Source organism: Alexandromys fortis, unplaced genomic scaffold (assembly GCF_014885135.2).
Source record: "Alexandromys fortis isolate MF-2015 unplaced genomic scaffold, M_Fortis_MF-2015_v1.1 scaffold_71, whole genome shotgun sequence".
Lineage (NCBI taxonomy): Eukaryota > Metazoa > Chordata > Mammalia > Rodentia > Cricetidae > Alexandromys > Alexandromys fortis.
Genome location: NW_026067954.1, coordinates 5,450,067 through 5,465,244, shown reverse-complemented (window position 1 = coordinate 5,465,244; position 15,178 = coordinate 5,450,067). Strand labels below are relative to the sequence as shown.

Genomic DNA, 15,178 nt, shown 5'->3' with positions numbered 1-15,178 from the left:
TCCACAGCCCTGTTCTGCGCATATATGGGAGCGGCCATCTCCAACATGTTGGCAGTGGTAAGTCTGGGCTAGCTGGATACCTGCCTAAAGCCTTCCTCCCCATCAGAATTTCTGGGTACTTGGGGGCTTAGAGAAGACTGTAATTGCCATAGGGTTAATAGAATCTGGTTCTTCATCCAGTGTGTGTGTGTCAAGGTTTATCCATGATTCATCTAAAGGAGAACTCTTTGCATGTCGTTCTACACTTTGTGTGTGTGTATGTGTGTCTGTGTGTCTATGTTTATATGTTGAAAGAGCAGTGGAGAACAGGGACAGACAGATAGCACTCTAAGGCTGGGAGTCAGAACCATTCAGGCCCAGCATTAAAAGATTCTGAGTTTACCCAAAGAGAACAACACCTCAAATCTTTGACCAGCTCCTCTAACACTGAGTCCAGAAACACTAATGCTTCACGTGGCAAAAGGAGGGCTCCCTGTGCTCAATTCCTATCATATCCATCTCCCCAGGTTTCTGGCCCAACACAGGAGCCTGGAAACATTCTTCTATCTCCTGTTTCAATTCGCAGGTTGGCGTGCCACCAGGCACCTGGGCCTTCTGCCTCTCCACCCTCACCTTCCTTCTCCTGACGAGCAACAACCCTGGAATCTACAAGCTCCCGCTCAGCAAAGTCACCTACCCCGAGGCCAACCGCATCTACTTCCTGACCCTGAAGAGCAATGCAGAAGAGAAGTCCCCCAATGGTGACTAGCCCAGCTCCAAGCAGAAACGCGCTTGCCTGCCTCCCTGTGCTCTCAACTCTGGGCCAATCAACTTAGCCCACTTCCTTCGCCTCTCCTTGCACCTGCATCGAATCAAACACACCGGGCCCTCCGAACCCGGAAGCTGATTTGCTCCCTCTGCCCAGGTCTTTATAACTACCCATGGTGCAACCTTAAAGGAAGCTGGGACACCCGTGCTGGTGTTGGAAGTGAGGAGTCTGATTTACATGTTGTTGGCATAAAACAAAATCGTTGCTTAGTCTTTGGAGAGGAGAGGTGGGAGAGGACGCTGGCATGTCTGAAACAATAGATGTTACAGGACTGGCCTTGCGGAGTGGTTCCTAGACAGGCAGAGCAGAGACACGTGAGGGCATGTGGTAAGAAGTAAAGGCGCCCTAGTTTAGAGTTGGGGTTGATGGGCACAAAGAGCTTCCCACAGAAGAGGGCTTTTGTGGTAATAAAATAGTCAAACATGGAAACTGGAGCCCTGGAGATACACATAAGGTATCTTGAACCTTCAAGCTTTCCCTGCCGCTAGCAGTTAGACAGCTTCCCTGACACTTGAGATATAAGCCCATTTCTTCATCATGTATAAAGAAAATACCTAATAACTAATCCTAAGATACTCCACCTCTCCCAGTCTGAGACCCTAAAACCTGTATAGATAGCCATTCTCTCTTCCCCCTCCCTAATGCTCACTTCTAAAAGACTCGTGTTTGGGGCTAGTCATCATTTTTAATAACATGCCTCTTGTTTTTGCTAGAATCCTAGTCAAGCCCATGTCGTGCTTGTCCCTTTGAGTTCCCCGCCAATCCCAAACATTGACTTCTGATCATTCCTTACGCCTATATTCACCATCCTGTCTTGCAAACGTGTGCTCGTTCATGTGTTACTCCTTTAGAAGGCTTCCTTAGGGATCTTCTTCAAATAAGACCTGAAAGAAGACAGGTGATAGGTTCTCCAGCTCTTCACGTGACCACGTCTGGACATGGGATCCCCAGTAGTCCATAAATGTCGTTTCATTTCCTATCTCTATTCCAAATTAGAAACATGATTCATTTTTCTTTGATAAATAACCTTCCTTCCTAGTTGTGTGTTCTGTTTATAAACTTGAGCCTACATGTCCTTTCGTATCAACCTGCCTTTCAGCCTGTAAACCCAAGTCTCTCTTCCCCTCAGAGGGTTGTTCCGACCATTGGCGTGATGGCTGCTGGTCTCCCCTTCCTAGCTGTGACTCGCGTTTTTCCCCACCCCACTGTTAATCCTCCATGACCGCTGTTCCAAGCCACTTACCTCCCCTTCACAGTTTTCACCATTGGTCTTTTGCTCTGTTCTGAGGTATTTCTTCCCCGTCAGCTACCAGCCATGGGTTCATTCCTGCAACTTAGCAGGTGCACTGAACTTGGGGTTCAGAAATCAAAGCTTGGGTTCTATGAAACCTTTGGGGTTGGAGATGCACTCGAACTGCCGTGTATGTTCCTAATTCTTGGTTGTCTGTTTCCTCTTGCCCTTGAAATCTATGTGACCCCAACTTCACCCCATTCCCCCTAGTCCCATTCCAGCTGGGCTTTCATGTTGGTGACCATGGACTATCTGCCAATGCTCAGAGCCTGAGAATTCTGCCTTGTGGTCTGACCATATTTGATCATTCACCCAGAAGACTTTTTTAATACAGAATTATTAATATGTTACTCAACCTTGAGCTTGACAGTAAACCAGGGGAGAATCAGCCCCATCCCTGCCTTCAAGGAATTTGTTTTATGGGGACTTGCCTGGCCAGCTGAATAGCATCACCTGAGGCAAGGATGCTGGCCACACAGCCCGAGTGCAATTAAGTTCACAGCACCCGTTTTTTTATAGTGAGGCACTTACCTGATCAGTAAGGACTCCAGGAAAATTTCTATGCCTCTTCTCCTCCTGCCCCCAATGTTTCCCATAGCTGCTACCCAAGCATTCCCAGTCATCCCTAAGGTTTGGAACCTGTTCAAATATAAACAGCCCTGGGCTAGCAATGGTGTAAGCATGGTCGGTCACACGCATCTTAGGTGGTTGGTGTCACTTCTGAGAATAGGTTTGATTACAAGGAATGGGAGAGTACCATGAAAACACAAGCAGCATATTCTGAACCTGTCTGTGATAGAAAGGGGCATGCTGAGATGAGGCCAAGTAGGGTAAAGAAGGGCCAAAGCATCCCTATCCCTCTGGGCATGGTGATAGACATGCCTTGCAAAAAAAAAAAAAAAGGCAGTCAGAGCCTTAGCTGTCTGCAGTGGGAGACTTGGAAGCACAGCGCAGAGGATGAGTCAGTGAAGGAAATCTCTTTGTAACAAGGCAACTCGCCTGAGCCGTGGTGTCTGCTTAGACTCAGTTTACCACCCAGGCAATGCAGAAGCAACTGGAGACCTGCAGAGTCACTGTCCAGTGGGCAGAGGCTGTACCAGGTGACCATTGCAGTGTTCCTCTTTCAACTCCCAGTATCCATAATTCTGGGACCCTGAGTTCACACTGAAGAATAAAGATGAAGTATCACTAATGCGGCAGAAACATCAGAACACAGAGATAAGAGTTACCAACATATACCGTTATTGCTTTCTAGGTTTTTCTAGAGGTTGACCAATCGGTCATCTGGCCAGGTTCCCAAAATCCTCACCCTGATTACTTGAGAGGACAGGGTGGAATGGTGAGCATCGGTCACCCCAGCTTTCCCTCACTCTGCCCCTCCCGGTACCTCTCCCCTCTGAACTCTAAGACCCAACCACCATAGAGACCCTTCTACATCAAGAGGAACTAAAACTTCCAAAACCTAAAGGAGTGAAATGTAAGGGAAGCAAGTCCCCTTGAACCCACCCTTTATGAGAGATAACTCAGATTCCCCAGCCTGTTCTTACAGTCAGGGGTAGGGGCTGCTGGAACATGGAACAGTAAAGCAAAAGAGACCATGTCTTTGGAGCCCAGAGAGCGTGAACTTGAATTCACTCCACAAGGAGCATGGCCCTTTCCGCAGAAGAATCTGCTTACCACTTCGGCCCTGGTATTAACTTACTCTCCTCCATCAAATACAGAAATGCAGAGTTGTAGGAAGCCGGAGCATTCTGAAGTGACTTCCGGATAAGGGACACTCTAGTCTAAAGAGCTCCAAGTGCCCTTGGTAGTTCTGGGACCTGTTAGACACAAGAGTCCACAGCTCATTCTGCTTCCTAGGACAGCTGAATGCCTCGCCCTACATGGACCACGTGTATAACATGTGTGGCTGAGATGCAGAGCTACACCATGGTTCTGTTATTTCATGAACCCCGTGTGACCTTCCTGGACAGCTTCTTCATGGGTGGCTTCTTCTCTTTCCAGCTTAGCTAGCCTATGGTTGTTTATGAGCAACACCTCCATATGTGTCTGAGTTAACCAGGACGGATCCTGGAAAAGCAGGACTGAGCTCACTACGGGAAGGTCGGGAGCCCTTCAGAGAAGCCGGGGCAAGAAGGCAAAGGGCTAGCATCTAAGATGGAGCTGAGAGAGACAGGCAGGGGGAAGAAAGGGGAGGCTTAGCTATGGTCAGTAGCCTGACGTGTAAGCCTGGAACCGGCCTACTCTCCTACAGCTCCCTTCCTGTCCCTGGAATGTGGGGGCATCTGGGCACCTCCCACCCCTTCTGTTTGCTTTTCACCCTCCTTGATCAAGATCCATCTTCGGGAGCCCCAAACACCTGGGGTAGGAAGGGACCCTTTGACGTCAGCAGGAGAGTTTGTCTACTCATGTGGAGCTAATGTCCTTGGTGTGAGGTATGGGCCCGATCCTAGGGAGAACACCAACTTCCACCCCTAGCGTGCGAGTGTGGCGTGCTGACCCATCATGCAGAGGCCAAACAAAACATGTTTTGATAGCCCGCCCCTGCCAAGTCATCCCATCAGATCCATGGCTTCATGGGACTTTCGAGAGCCACCTCCCTGATATATAGACCTCAGGGTATGTTCTGGCTACAGTGGTTAGGTCATGCCCTTCTTAATCTGAGAGGGTCCTGGTGAGTGACCAGGAGACCCTGGTCAACAAGTGTCAGAAGGAAAGCTCGGAAATTTTCCACAGAGAGACGTTTAGTACTAGGCAAAACTTTCCACTGAGACACAGGTGCAGGCACCTAGTCCCCAGCCTGTGTCCTGCCTGTTGGGGAATTAAGTGCACTTATTGGGCTTGGAAGGCAAATTGCCCCCCAAGGAGAAAACACTGAGGTAACTGTTTAAAGAAAAATGCTGGAGCCAGAGTTCTAATGAGAGGGGTAACGCCTGAGGAAAAAACAAAGAAGCAAGAAGACAGTTGTCAGGGCTGCGCTTTAACGAGAGTGAAGCTGCCTGACCCAGCCGGCGTGGAGGCCATGGCAGCTAGAATACGTCTTCCCTGGGGCGTTTAGGAAGCAGCTTTAGTCAAGAAGGCCAGGGTGCAAGAGGGCTGCTGAGAGACATTTGTCTTTCTTCTTCCTCGGTTGGCAGACCCGTGCCAGGCATGGGCTTGGGGATCAGAATGACTGGATTTACAGGAAGTTGTCAAGAGGATGGGCTGAGAGATGCAGGGAAGTGAGGGGGTTCAGGTCTAGGAGACAGCGCAGCGCCCGGAGCTGAGGACGAAAGCCACTGGAAAGAAGTTCCTCTCGAGCCTGTTGGTCTAGATTCCTCCAGCTCTGTCTAGGAATCAAAAGAAGCCCAGGTAAGAGATGCTGGGGCAGAAATGAGCCAGGTAGATGCCAACCTACAGGCCCACCTGGCTTTGCAAAAGGAAGCTGGCCTTTCTTCCATTGAACTGTCTCTGGGGACGCAGTCATGGGATAAGAAACCTATTAAGAATTAGGGCAAAAAAATCTAGTTCTTGGAAACTTAGCATTTAAAAGGCTCTTAAATATTTGCAGTGCAAACCTCTTGCTTTGGCTAGTCCAGAGACTTACCCGAGTGATGAGGGAGCGTGGGCCGAACTTCAGGTGTGTGAACTGCCAACCTGAGCTGCATGTCTCACGCACCTCGCGGCAGAGCCAGGGAAACTAATCAGCCATGGATCCCCTTTCCCATGAGTGAGCCATGTGCTTTTTGTTATCCAATCCACGAGATTTCAAACCTTATAGCTCTGACATCATAGGGTCTCCAGGGACGCACTGACTAATGAGATGGTCTCGAACACCTTCCTCCAGGGAGTCATTGCCTGCTGTTTGCAGAGACCAGCTACCTGCTCCAGGCTTCACCTACCTCTTTGTGACTTGTTCCTTTTCGTAGACACACCAGTAGAACTGGGTCATCCTAGTCCTGGTGTGTCTACACATACCAGCTCCTCAACAAGCTGTTTCCTTGGTGCCCTCGTATATACCAATTTCAATTGTATAGACTTATTCCACATGGTTAGAGAAAGGAGTATTTCTGGAGGCCATACCATAAGAAGCATTGTTCCAGGACATTGAAGCTATCTGATTGAAACATGAACAATTTTACAAAATATGTGATTTGTCTCAAGACCAAAGCATGGGGTAAAAGTATTTATCAGATATGAATTGAGATAAAAGTGTGTTTGTGTGTCCACATGTATGCAGTTGTACGTGTTTACATGCGTGTAGAGAGCTAATGCTGACATTGGGTGACAACTTTTCTATATTTACTGAGGCAGGATTTCTCACTGATCCCAGAAATCACCAACTTTAGCCAGTCTGGCTTGACCTGGTCCCCTTTCCTGCCTCCCAGCTGCGGGAATTTCAGGCTTCCTACACCCTTTGGCTTTTCTGTGGGTCTAGGGATCCAAATTCTAATCCTCGTGCTGTGTGCTGGGCCAGCTTCCCAGGGGCCAACACGAAAGTTTTAATACAGAGTTCTAAAGGTTTTAATACACAGTAAATTCTCAGAGGAAGAGAATCGCCTCCCTGGGAGAGAACGGGGTACAGTAATATCAGGTAAGAAAAATGACCCGGACACCCCTCATGGGCCATTTTTATGGGGTCACATGTAAGTGGATAGGGCACTGGCAACTCACTCTCAGGGTAGATAGTAAATTTTATGACTCCGTTTGTCCTTCTTGGGACTGTTCATTCGAGATGGGGGGCCACTGGGAGCTAGGCTATCGTTGTTATAATACAGTTCACCCAGTCAAGTGCTAAAAAAGCAGTTGGGATCTGACCGTGAGAGTAAAGAATTTTTAGTTTTATTGGGGGAGGGCTTAATTTGGCCTTTTTATTTCTACATTTGCCCTGGCAGATCAACAAGGTCAAACCATTAACAAAGGGGGAAAAGTCTCCTTTCATCTGGAATTATTTGGGAGCCGCAAAAGAGCAGCCGGGGAACCCAGCTGACATTGCTGGTCAGCCGCATATTCATAGCCCACATGACATAAAAGGCTTGAGCCTTGTTTTGAAAGCTAGACTGTGACGTCATCTGGAGGTCAAGAGGTTTCCAGTGATAGAAGGTGGGTACCGATGTAAACGGCAATGGTTGCCATCCCAGAGGCAGTGTCGTCTGGTGCTTAATGACCTATGATCGGGGAGATACCAACTACACCAGAATGTGAAGGAAGGGGGGGGAGACACAGAGTAGAAGTAAGACACTAGGAAAGGGGCTACGAGCAAGAATGAGAGAGAAAGGAAACCTACGGGGCTTGAAAGTGGCTCCACAGATTGATTTGAGGGAGACAGATAGGAAGCTCAAGAGTGATTACGAGCATGAAAAGGAGCCCTGTGCCCAGTCTAGGAGACCAGTAATGTTGGGGTAATAGATAAAGACAGTAGTTACCATTCAAGTCATGAGCCGGGTCAGTTAATAAACTGGGCTCTGGAGGAATCTGAACGTAGATTTCCCCTGGAGCTGGATGCACACAAGATGGAGATTCCCAGGTGGCTCAGGGGAAGAGTTGATTTTAGGGGGTAAAACCTTAACTCTGGATGTTTGGATCCAGAATGGCAGGCTTGTAACTTGGTTCCAGTTGAGGGCATGACCGAGTCAGGTTCAGACAGCTTCAGATGACTTTCTGTCCTGTGGGTGACTTAGAAGATGGACTCAGTCTCCCAAGTTAATGGTGACGTGATCCTGGAAAGATGCTTGAAGTGAGGCTTGTCTCTGATTGAGGTGATAGCCGCGAAGGTCTGTCTTACTGTTACTAACACGATGAGGGGAGGAGCCTGTCACGAAGCTCCAATTCGCCCTTTGGACTTTCCCAGAAGACGGGGGTCACCAGGCTGCATAAAACAGTACTTAATTCTGAGAGCCTTGCTCATTTCCTAATGGTATTGGAAATGAAAGTTGGGCCAGACTGCACGGGAACCCAGAGTGGAAACACTGTGTTCTGTGGTGGCTGGTACCTCCGAGGCTCTTTTTATTTTTGTGAGGAGTACTCCATCCGCCCAGCTAAGGTATGCACTAGAGCTGGCAGATACTTCCATCCTTGCACGAGGAAGGATGTCAGTGGAATCTGTTCACCAGTCTACCAGCACAGTCCCCGACTCTGGACAGGCTATAAAAGGAGACGGAGTCTAACCGTTCCTCTGGGATTGCCCTGACGAGCTGGGCAGACTTTGGAAATAGACCGTGTGCAGAATGTCTGAGTCTGTGAACAGAGGCCTGATTAGGATTTGGAGAGCTTTAGCCCTCAGATGTGCAGTTTGAAGAAGATCGTTGGGGGAGCATCCCCTTATTTTCTGGGCTCTGCAACCATCCCTCTGGGGTGGCTATAAAGCCCTGGTCTGAAGTCTGTTGAGGCTCTTGATACTGTTGAAAGTGGGAAGGGGACACTGAGACCTAAGGCAGGCTTGAGTGGAAGCTAAGATTCCTGTTTGGCTTGTTAATCAGCTCAGCTTTTACCCAGAGGAGTGTCAAAGTGCTGCTTTAGGCAAATCTTGCAATGTACGTAGAATATACATGATGGCCACCTGAGTTCAAGGCCAGATAGCTCCTAGAAGGCCTGTGACGTCAGGGACATGTTTAATTGGGTATCATTGATAGTGAGGATAGCTCTTTGTTTCCTGATGGCTGCATGGGTGTGGGTCACATGATAAGAACAGGACAAATCTGTGCCGCTATTTCCTCTGATTTCTGACCATAAAAACTGTCAGGGTCTTTCAGAACTCTGTGACCAGAGTGGTTGTTAATGGGCACCCAGGAATGGAAGTATTCCATTGTTTACAAGGGATTTGCTGGATGGTGACGGCAGGGAAGGTCTTTAAAGCTATAGATGATTCTGGACCATGATGGGACAGGGACTTGGTGTCGAGGACAAGGGTCATAGAGCATTTAGAGTCTCAGAAACTTAGACGAGCCTAAAATGTAGGCACAGTGACTCTGTCTGGGGAAGGAATGGGGCACCTAGATAGGATCATAAGGAATGAATGAAAGATGCTTGTTTATCATACAGATTAAAGGGGACGTGAACCAGGCTGGTGGTGTTTGCCATCAGTACCAGCAAGGGGGATGGAAGACTGAAAAGTCAAACTGCAGGCCATGCTAAGGGCTGAAAACTTAGCCCCTGCATCAGAGAGAAGAGTGATTTTTATTCTCCCTGTCACTTCTGCAAGGGCCATCCACAGACCTCGAGAACACAGGAGCTTGCAACCCCAGAGCCAAATATTCCTCAAGGAGAGGGTGGGCCCCCTTCCTTGTTGAAGCCTCAGAGTCAAGGAACAGAGTCAGGGGCATTTGTCCCTCCTTGGGCTCGATCCCTCACTGGGAAAAGAGAGACTTTCTCGCTTTCATTGGGTCTCTACTTTGCAGATTGGGCATGGCCTTGCGTGAGGCCTTGTAGCCTGGTAGCCTTGGGCACTCTCAGATGAAATGTCCTGGCTAGCCACAACAATTAGCAGGAAAGAGTCCTTTGACTGGAGACTAAGTTAGTTTCCTTAGACTAGGTCAGGTCGCTACAGATGGAGGCCTAAGATGTCCCGCTGTGGGCAGGAAAGACTATTGCCGTAAGTGCCCTGCCTCTTATCCCTTTCTTCCTCTAGTGTGACCTTTCGGGCCAAAGGTCTCCTCCCAATTATTAGAGAACTTAAAGGCCGTGCATGTCTAATAAGTAGAGGATGGAGTCTGCAGCCCGCAGTCTTGTGTCTGAAGCTTTTTAACTCCTGTTTAGAGTCTTAGCTTATCCAGCTACAGCTGGGATAGCTTGGCCCTCTGGACTCTCAGGACTAAGGCTAGTTTATTTTCATAGACACTGCAGTTATTCTAGAGAGCAGGGTGCTCAGAAGCCCCTGTGTTGTCCCCCACAGATTATAATTAACAGCTGTAGTCATGGCCCTTTCCAGGATGGAGATATGGCTCAGCAGATTAGGGTGCTCGTTGTGCAAGCACAAGGATCTGAGTTCGAGCCCCAGCACCCACATAAAAGCAGGTATGGCCAAGCATGCAAGCAACCCCGGTACTTGATGGGAGACAGAAACATAGATGGGAGGCTTACTGGGGCTTGCTAACCAAGCAACCTGCCCCCTCAAAAAAAAAAAAAAATAGTGAGCTCCAGGTTCAGTGAAAGGCCTTAAGTCAGTAAGGTGAAGAGTGACACAGAGAGACAGTGATGGCCTCCTCTGGCCTCCACACTCCCACCAGGCACAAACACACACTCACCTATAGGTACACATTCATACCCACCCACACATACACATGCACATCTATCTCTCTGTCACGCGCACACACGCGCGCGCGCGCACACACACACACACACACACACACACACACACACGCACGCACAGCCTTTATCACCGTCTTCAATAGATAGATGATTATGTGTTTCTATCAATCCTCCCTCTGTCATCCCCTACACCAGTGGCCCAATATGACCAGTATAAAATGATTAATAAAAACCCAGAGACAGATATTGGGGTTCAGCTTGAAAGTCAGAAAAGCAAAACATGCAGCCACCAGCTCTGACCTCTGCCCCAGTCCAAAATGGCGATCCTGCCTCCAGAAATCCTCAGAGTGAGACTGTGGGAGAGAGCTGCTTCTGTCCCCGTATCACATGCTGAGAGTGAGGGGGGACCCAAGAGGAAGAAAAGCAGCCCCTTCACTACTGAACAAGTGAGCCAAAGTGAACTCCTTAGTTCATACCTTAATGGGTGACAGCTGCCTGAAGTCTCAACCCAGAAGCCTTTGGATCTCGCTGGAGAACAGCCCCAGAGGATTCTCAGGCGCCCACTGACCACTCTGCCAACCACCATAAGTGAAGAGCAGCCGAAGGGGAGGGAAGATTCCCTGGCTGGGCCACCGAAGTATCCTGCCAGGAAAGGAAGCCCAAGGCTCGGGGGGACAGCGTTTACCAGACCAGAACCCACCGAAAACTTTCAACCAAGAGTATATGCTGTAGACAGGAACACAGCAGCCAAATTCTGAGAGACAGACTCGCTCCCCTAAAGGACAATGGAGCACTTTAATGGCAATTAATAGAAGTTATTCGGCCTTTTCTCATGGGCCATTTGTCTCATGAGTCATATCTGAGTAGATAAGAGGTGGGCAGCTCTTTATCTTGTTAGGTAGTAAATTTTATAACCCCATCCGTCCTTCCTGGCCATTTATGGAGAAGCTCCAAGTATCATTAGAGAGGGGTTGTAATTGTTTATATAAAATATCACAAGCCCACTGGGTCTGGTTCAAGTAGAGTCTTATTAATAGACAGTAGAGGCGTTTGCCTTTTTTACAGCCTTCTATCTTTGACTTTTTGATCTCTCTACTGGGAAAAGGCACTCTGTGACCCTTAGATATCTCTGCCTGCGGCCTCTGCCTACTGTCAACCCCACACCCAGATATACCCTCACTGTCAAGTATGTACCACACCGATACCTTCCATAACGTTGGAAAGAAAAACAATTTTGCCCTGAAGGGCCAACTCTGATTAGCATTAGATGTTTGGGTCATCGTGCTAAGGATTCTGAGGATGTGTCTAAACTTACCAGCAAAGATCTGCAAACAATTAGCTATGTCTTCCTAAGAAAAGGGGGAAAGGCACAAAAGGCCACGGTGTGTGGAAAGAGTATGGAAGCTTTGCCTAGAGAAGACAATGACCCAGGACAATTTATTCCCAGCGGTGATGCTTATTTTTGCAGTTTTTTTGTTATTCTTTCTAAGAGATGAAATAATTTTTGCTTTCTTTTTAAAAAAAAAAGCCACAAGCTGATTAATTTCATGCAAAAGGTTCCAGCTAACTGTAGGACTCCTACATTGCTGGAGTAAAATTCAAAACGAGGTCATACCTGGCTTCATAACTGACCAACTATGTGGCCCAGGTGAGACGCTTCTCTCTGGGCCTCAGTTTCTTCCTACCAATGCCTAGACTCAAAGGTCACTTGGTTATGGAAGAATTGGTCACTCCGAGTATGTTAATTAGGTTGAAAAATATTTATCAAATACATTTCACATGTGTTGCAACTATGGGTGTAAAATTCTCCCATGAGCTGATGTGGTTGGTGTGTGTTGATAACCTCAGGGTACTGAAGGCTAATGTAGGAACACTGTACATTTAGGCTCTGCCTGAAGTACATAAAACAAAACAAAAAAACTCTGCCACAGCCTAAACTCCAAAAGGCATGACCTAGAACCCTTTGTGAAAACTCAGTGAGAATTCAGAGAATGGATGGACCCGTGTGACCAAACTAAGGCGAGGGGAGTTTCATGGAACATGCAGAACCCAAACAAGACAGAAGGGCTCGGTACAGCTTAGGTGTGGGGTGGAGGAAACACTGAGAAGCCATGAAAAGCTAGCATGTCATAGCAGAACCTCTGTTAGAAGCAAAAATATGAGGTAGGCTAATGACGCTTGTCCTATTAAAGAATATCTAGAAATCCAGGTGGGGGAGCTGGAGCATTGAGGCTCTATGTAGAGTGTTGAGTAAGAAAGCGGAATTTAACATACAGCTTTAGTGGGAATACAGAGTGGATTAGAAGAACACAAGTCAAACTCAGAAAGACTGGACGTGCTAACAGACAGTTCTGAGGGTGTAGATTGGATGGGAAGAGAGCGCAATGTCATTTTGAGGGAAAATGAGCCAAGAATTACCTATGTTATAGTTAACCTTTTGACTCTCCAATCTCATTTACGAGATTCTCATAAGATTTCATGAGTTTAAGTGAGGTGTTAGCTCATTTACACATATCAGTATATTCCACAGAGCGAGACAAGAAGCACCAAAAGAAATCAAAATTGTGGCATGTCCATTGGCCAACTAATGACCTATATGGGGGAAAGAGAGGAGTTCAAAGTCTCAACTGTTAATACGAGTCTTGCTTACCTCATGATTACAAAGAGTCATATCCCACATTCATAAAAACTGGACTGTCGGTCCTGTGTTAAGAGACTGGAATCCCAGATAACAAAGTGCCCTCATGAACAAATCCTCCTCATCCAATCTGCCTTTCAGGCCACTGCCCAGTCCAGCAGTGTTAGGAAGGTTTGGGAATGTGTTTTCTTGAGAAAAGAGAAGAAGCAGTTAAAGAAAAATGGATTTTAGAATAGCTGCAGTAGGCCGCCACATTTAGAAGCAGAGGAGAGCTGGTAGAGCCAAATTCCCAGTCCATAAAATCTGTAAAAGTCTGGAAAATGGGAGGACCTGACCAACAGATCTCAAAATTCTAGTTTTTCTTTTCCAATTCTAAGATCCAAGGCCTCTATAGTGTATAGCATAATCTTTGAAAACATTAACTTCAGTTTGCACAGCCTCAAAGGGGGAAACTCAAGAACCACCAGCTACACCAGCCGTGGGTACTTTCCCAACGACTCCAAGTCACGAGCCACCAGCTACACCAGCCCTTGTTAATTTATTCACCAGCACCCTGAGCACTTACCATCTGTCTCCTGGATGTGTGCTAGATGGTGGCAGTGCTGGAGAAAATCAAGTATCTCACTAGCCAAGAACTCTGCCTAAGGCACAGTTAGGTAAGAGTCTGCACAGGCAGATGGAAAATGGAGTCGGTTCACCAAGGAGAAGGGACCATCCTGCCTGGAGCAGAGGAGCTGGGGCCATCAGCAGGAAGTGAGGATGTGTCTGGGGTGTGAACAGCTATAATTCCTTCCAGGGTGTTTCCTGAGCGTTATCTGGTTTTGTTACAGCACAGGGAAGACATGGTAGATTAGATTTGCAGATATCTGTCATTGTCTACAGGTCGGGTTGAGAAGGTTGGCCCTACAGGGGCTGTATATTTCTTTCTGGAAGAATTACATCCTGTAATTAAGGAAAGTGTCAATGAGGTTACAAACGAGTTGCCAAATGCCAAGCAGAAGGTAATGACTTCTGCATCCTAGCCAGTGTTTCTAGGCTTTCTCTCACGGATGCACGGATGGTACATCTCATTTCTACAGCCGTGGACCCGGGTTCTCGATACCCTTGAAGTTACTGTTATCTGCCCAGAGTGTTCTGAGAGTGTTTCCTAGGTGCCCAGAGTAATTTGTTCTCACTTTTGCTCTGAATGTTTTCAAGCCTTTGGAAGCTGGTTGGTTCATTTTTAGGCTTCACCCCTTTCCCACCTCTCTCTCTCAACTCTTGGCTGGCACCGCTGAGGGCTGTGGACCCCAGGATGCTCCTCCAGTGCTTTGCTGTGATTGGGCCATAAGCTCCATTAGACACAGTTTGACCCACTTCCCTGCCTCTGTGTCAGTGCAGAATCTGAGTTACTCAACACAAGAGCCCGGATCATCAAGGGATCTGCCTGGTGAATGAGCCCGGTCTCACTAGGCTTCCCTTAGCCACCCAACCCCCCAAACCTCTATCAGCAGCTACCTCCATTCCTCTGGCGAAGTGTTTAGCCTCAAAAGTTGGATATCTTAACAAAAACTTCCCTTTTCGTATGGAGCCTTGGTTTATTAAACATATGCACCCCCTTTGTATATATGAAAAATAGCACAGGTTGATGTGTGTTTTTGTTGTGAGCTCTGATATCCAGGATCAGGGCCAAGCTAAGAGGCAAGCCCTTTCCTTATACCAAGCAAGTCTGTACTGTACCCAAAGCCTCAGGTCCACAGACCTGGGGCAGGCCCAGGGAGCCTGCTCTTCCTTAAGCAGCCCATGTGATTCAATCCCACCTGTTCCCAATCTACACCCTAGAGATCTTATTCCTAATTCAAGAATATTCTCCCCATAATGTGGTGATTGAAGATGGTGGGGACAGCCAAGGATCTCTCGAAGCCAGGAATGTGTCCCAGACTTTTGGCCCCTCCTATATGGGGACTTGCAAATTTTTAATATACAGATAACTCAATTAGGAGGACCTATCGAAATGCAGGTTCTTGTTCTGTGGTTAAGGCTGGAATCAGGACCTTCTAACAGCTCTCGACTGATACCAGGGCTGCCCCAAGGACCAGACTGAGCAGCAAGAATCACTATCAACGGTTCTCAGCCCAAGCTGCACACACGGCCATCTTTTACCTTTTCCACTGGTCTGGGGTGGGGAAGGCTCAGACGTTTTTTTTGAGACTCCAGATGGTCTAATATGCAGCCA

At 47.7% G+C, this 15,178-nt stretch overlaps 1 protein-coding gene across 1 annotated transcript in view; it reads left to right on the top strand.

Annotated features, from left to right (window-relative positions):
* The window catches only part of Slc14a2 (solute carrier family 14 member 2), a 50,201-nt gene that overhangs the window by 22,264 nt on the left and 12,759 nt on the right, over positions 1–15,178 (top strand). The window contains exons 8-9 of the mRNA XM_050151689.1: positions 8–57; positions 566–740. Coding sequence (XP_050007646.1) covers positions 8–57; positions 566–740 — 225 coding nt within the window. The remainder of the gene's footprint in view (positions 1–7; positions 58–565; positions 741–15,178) is intronic.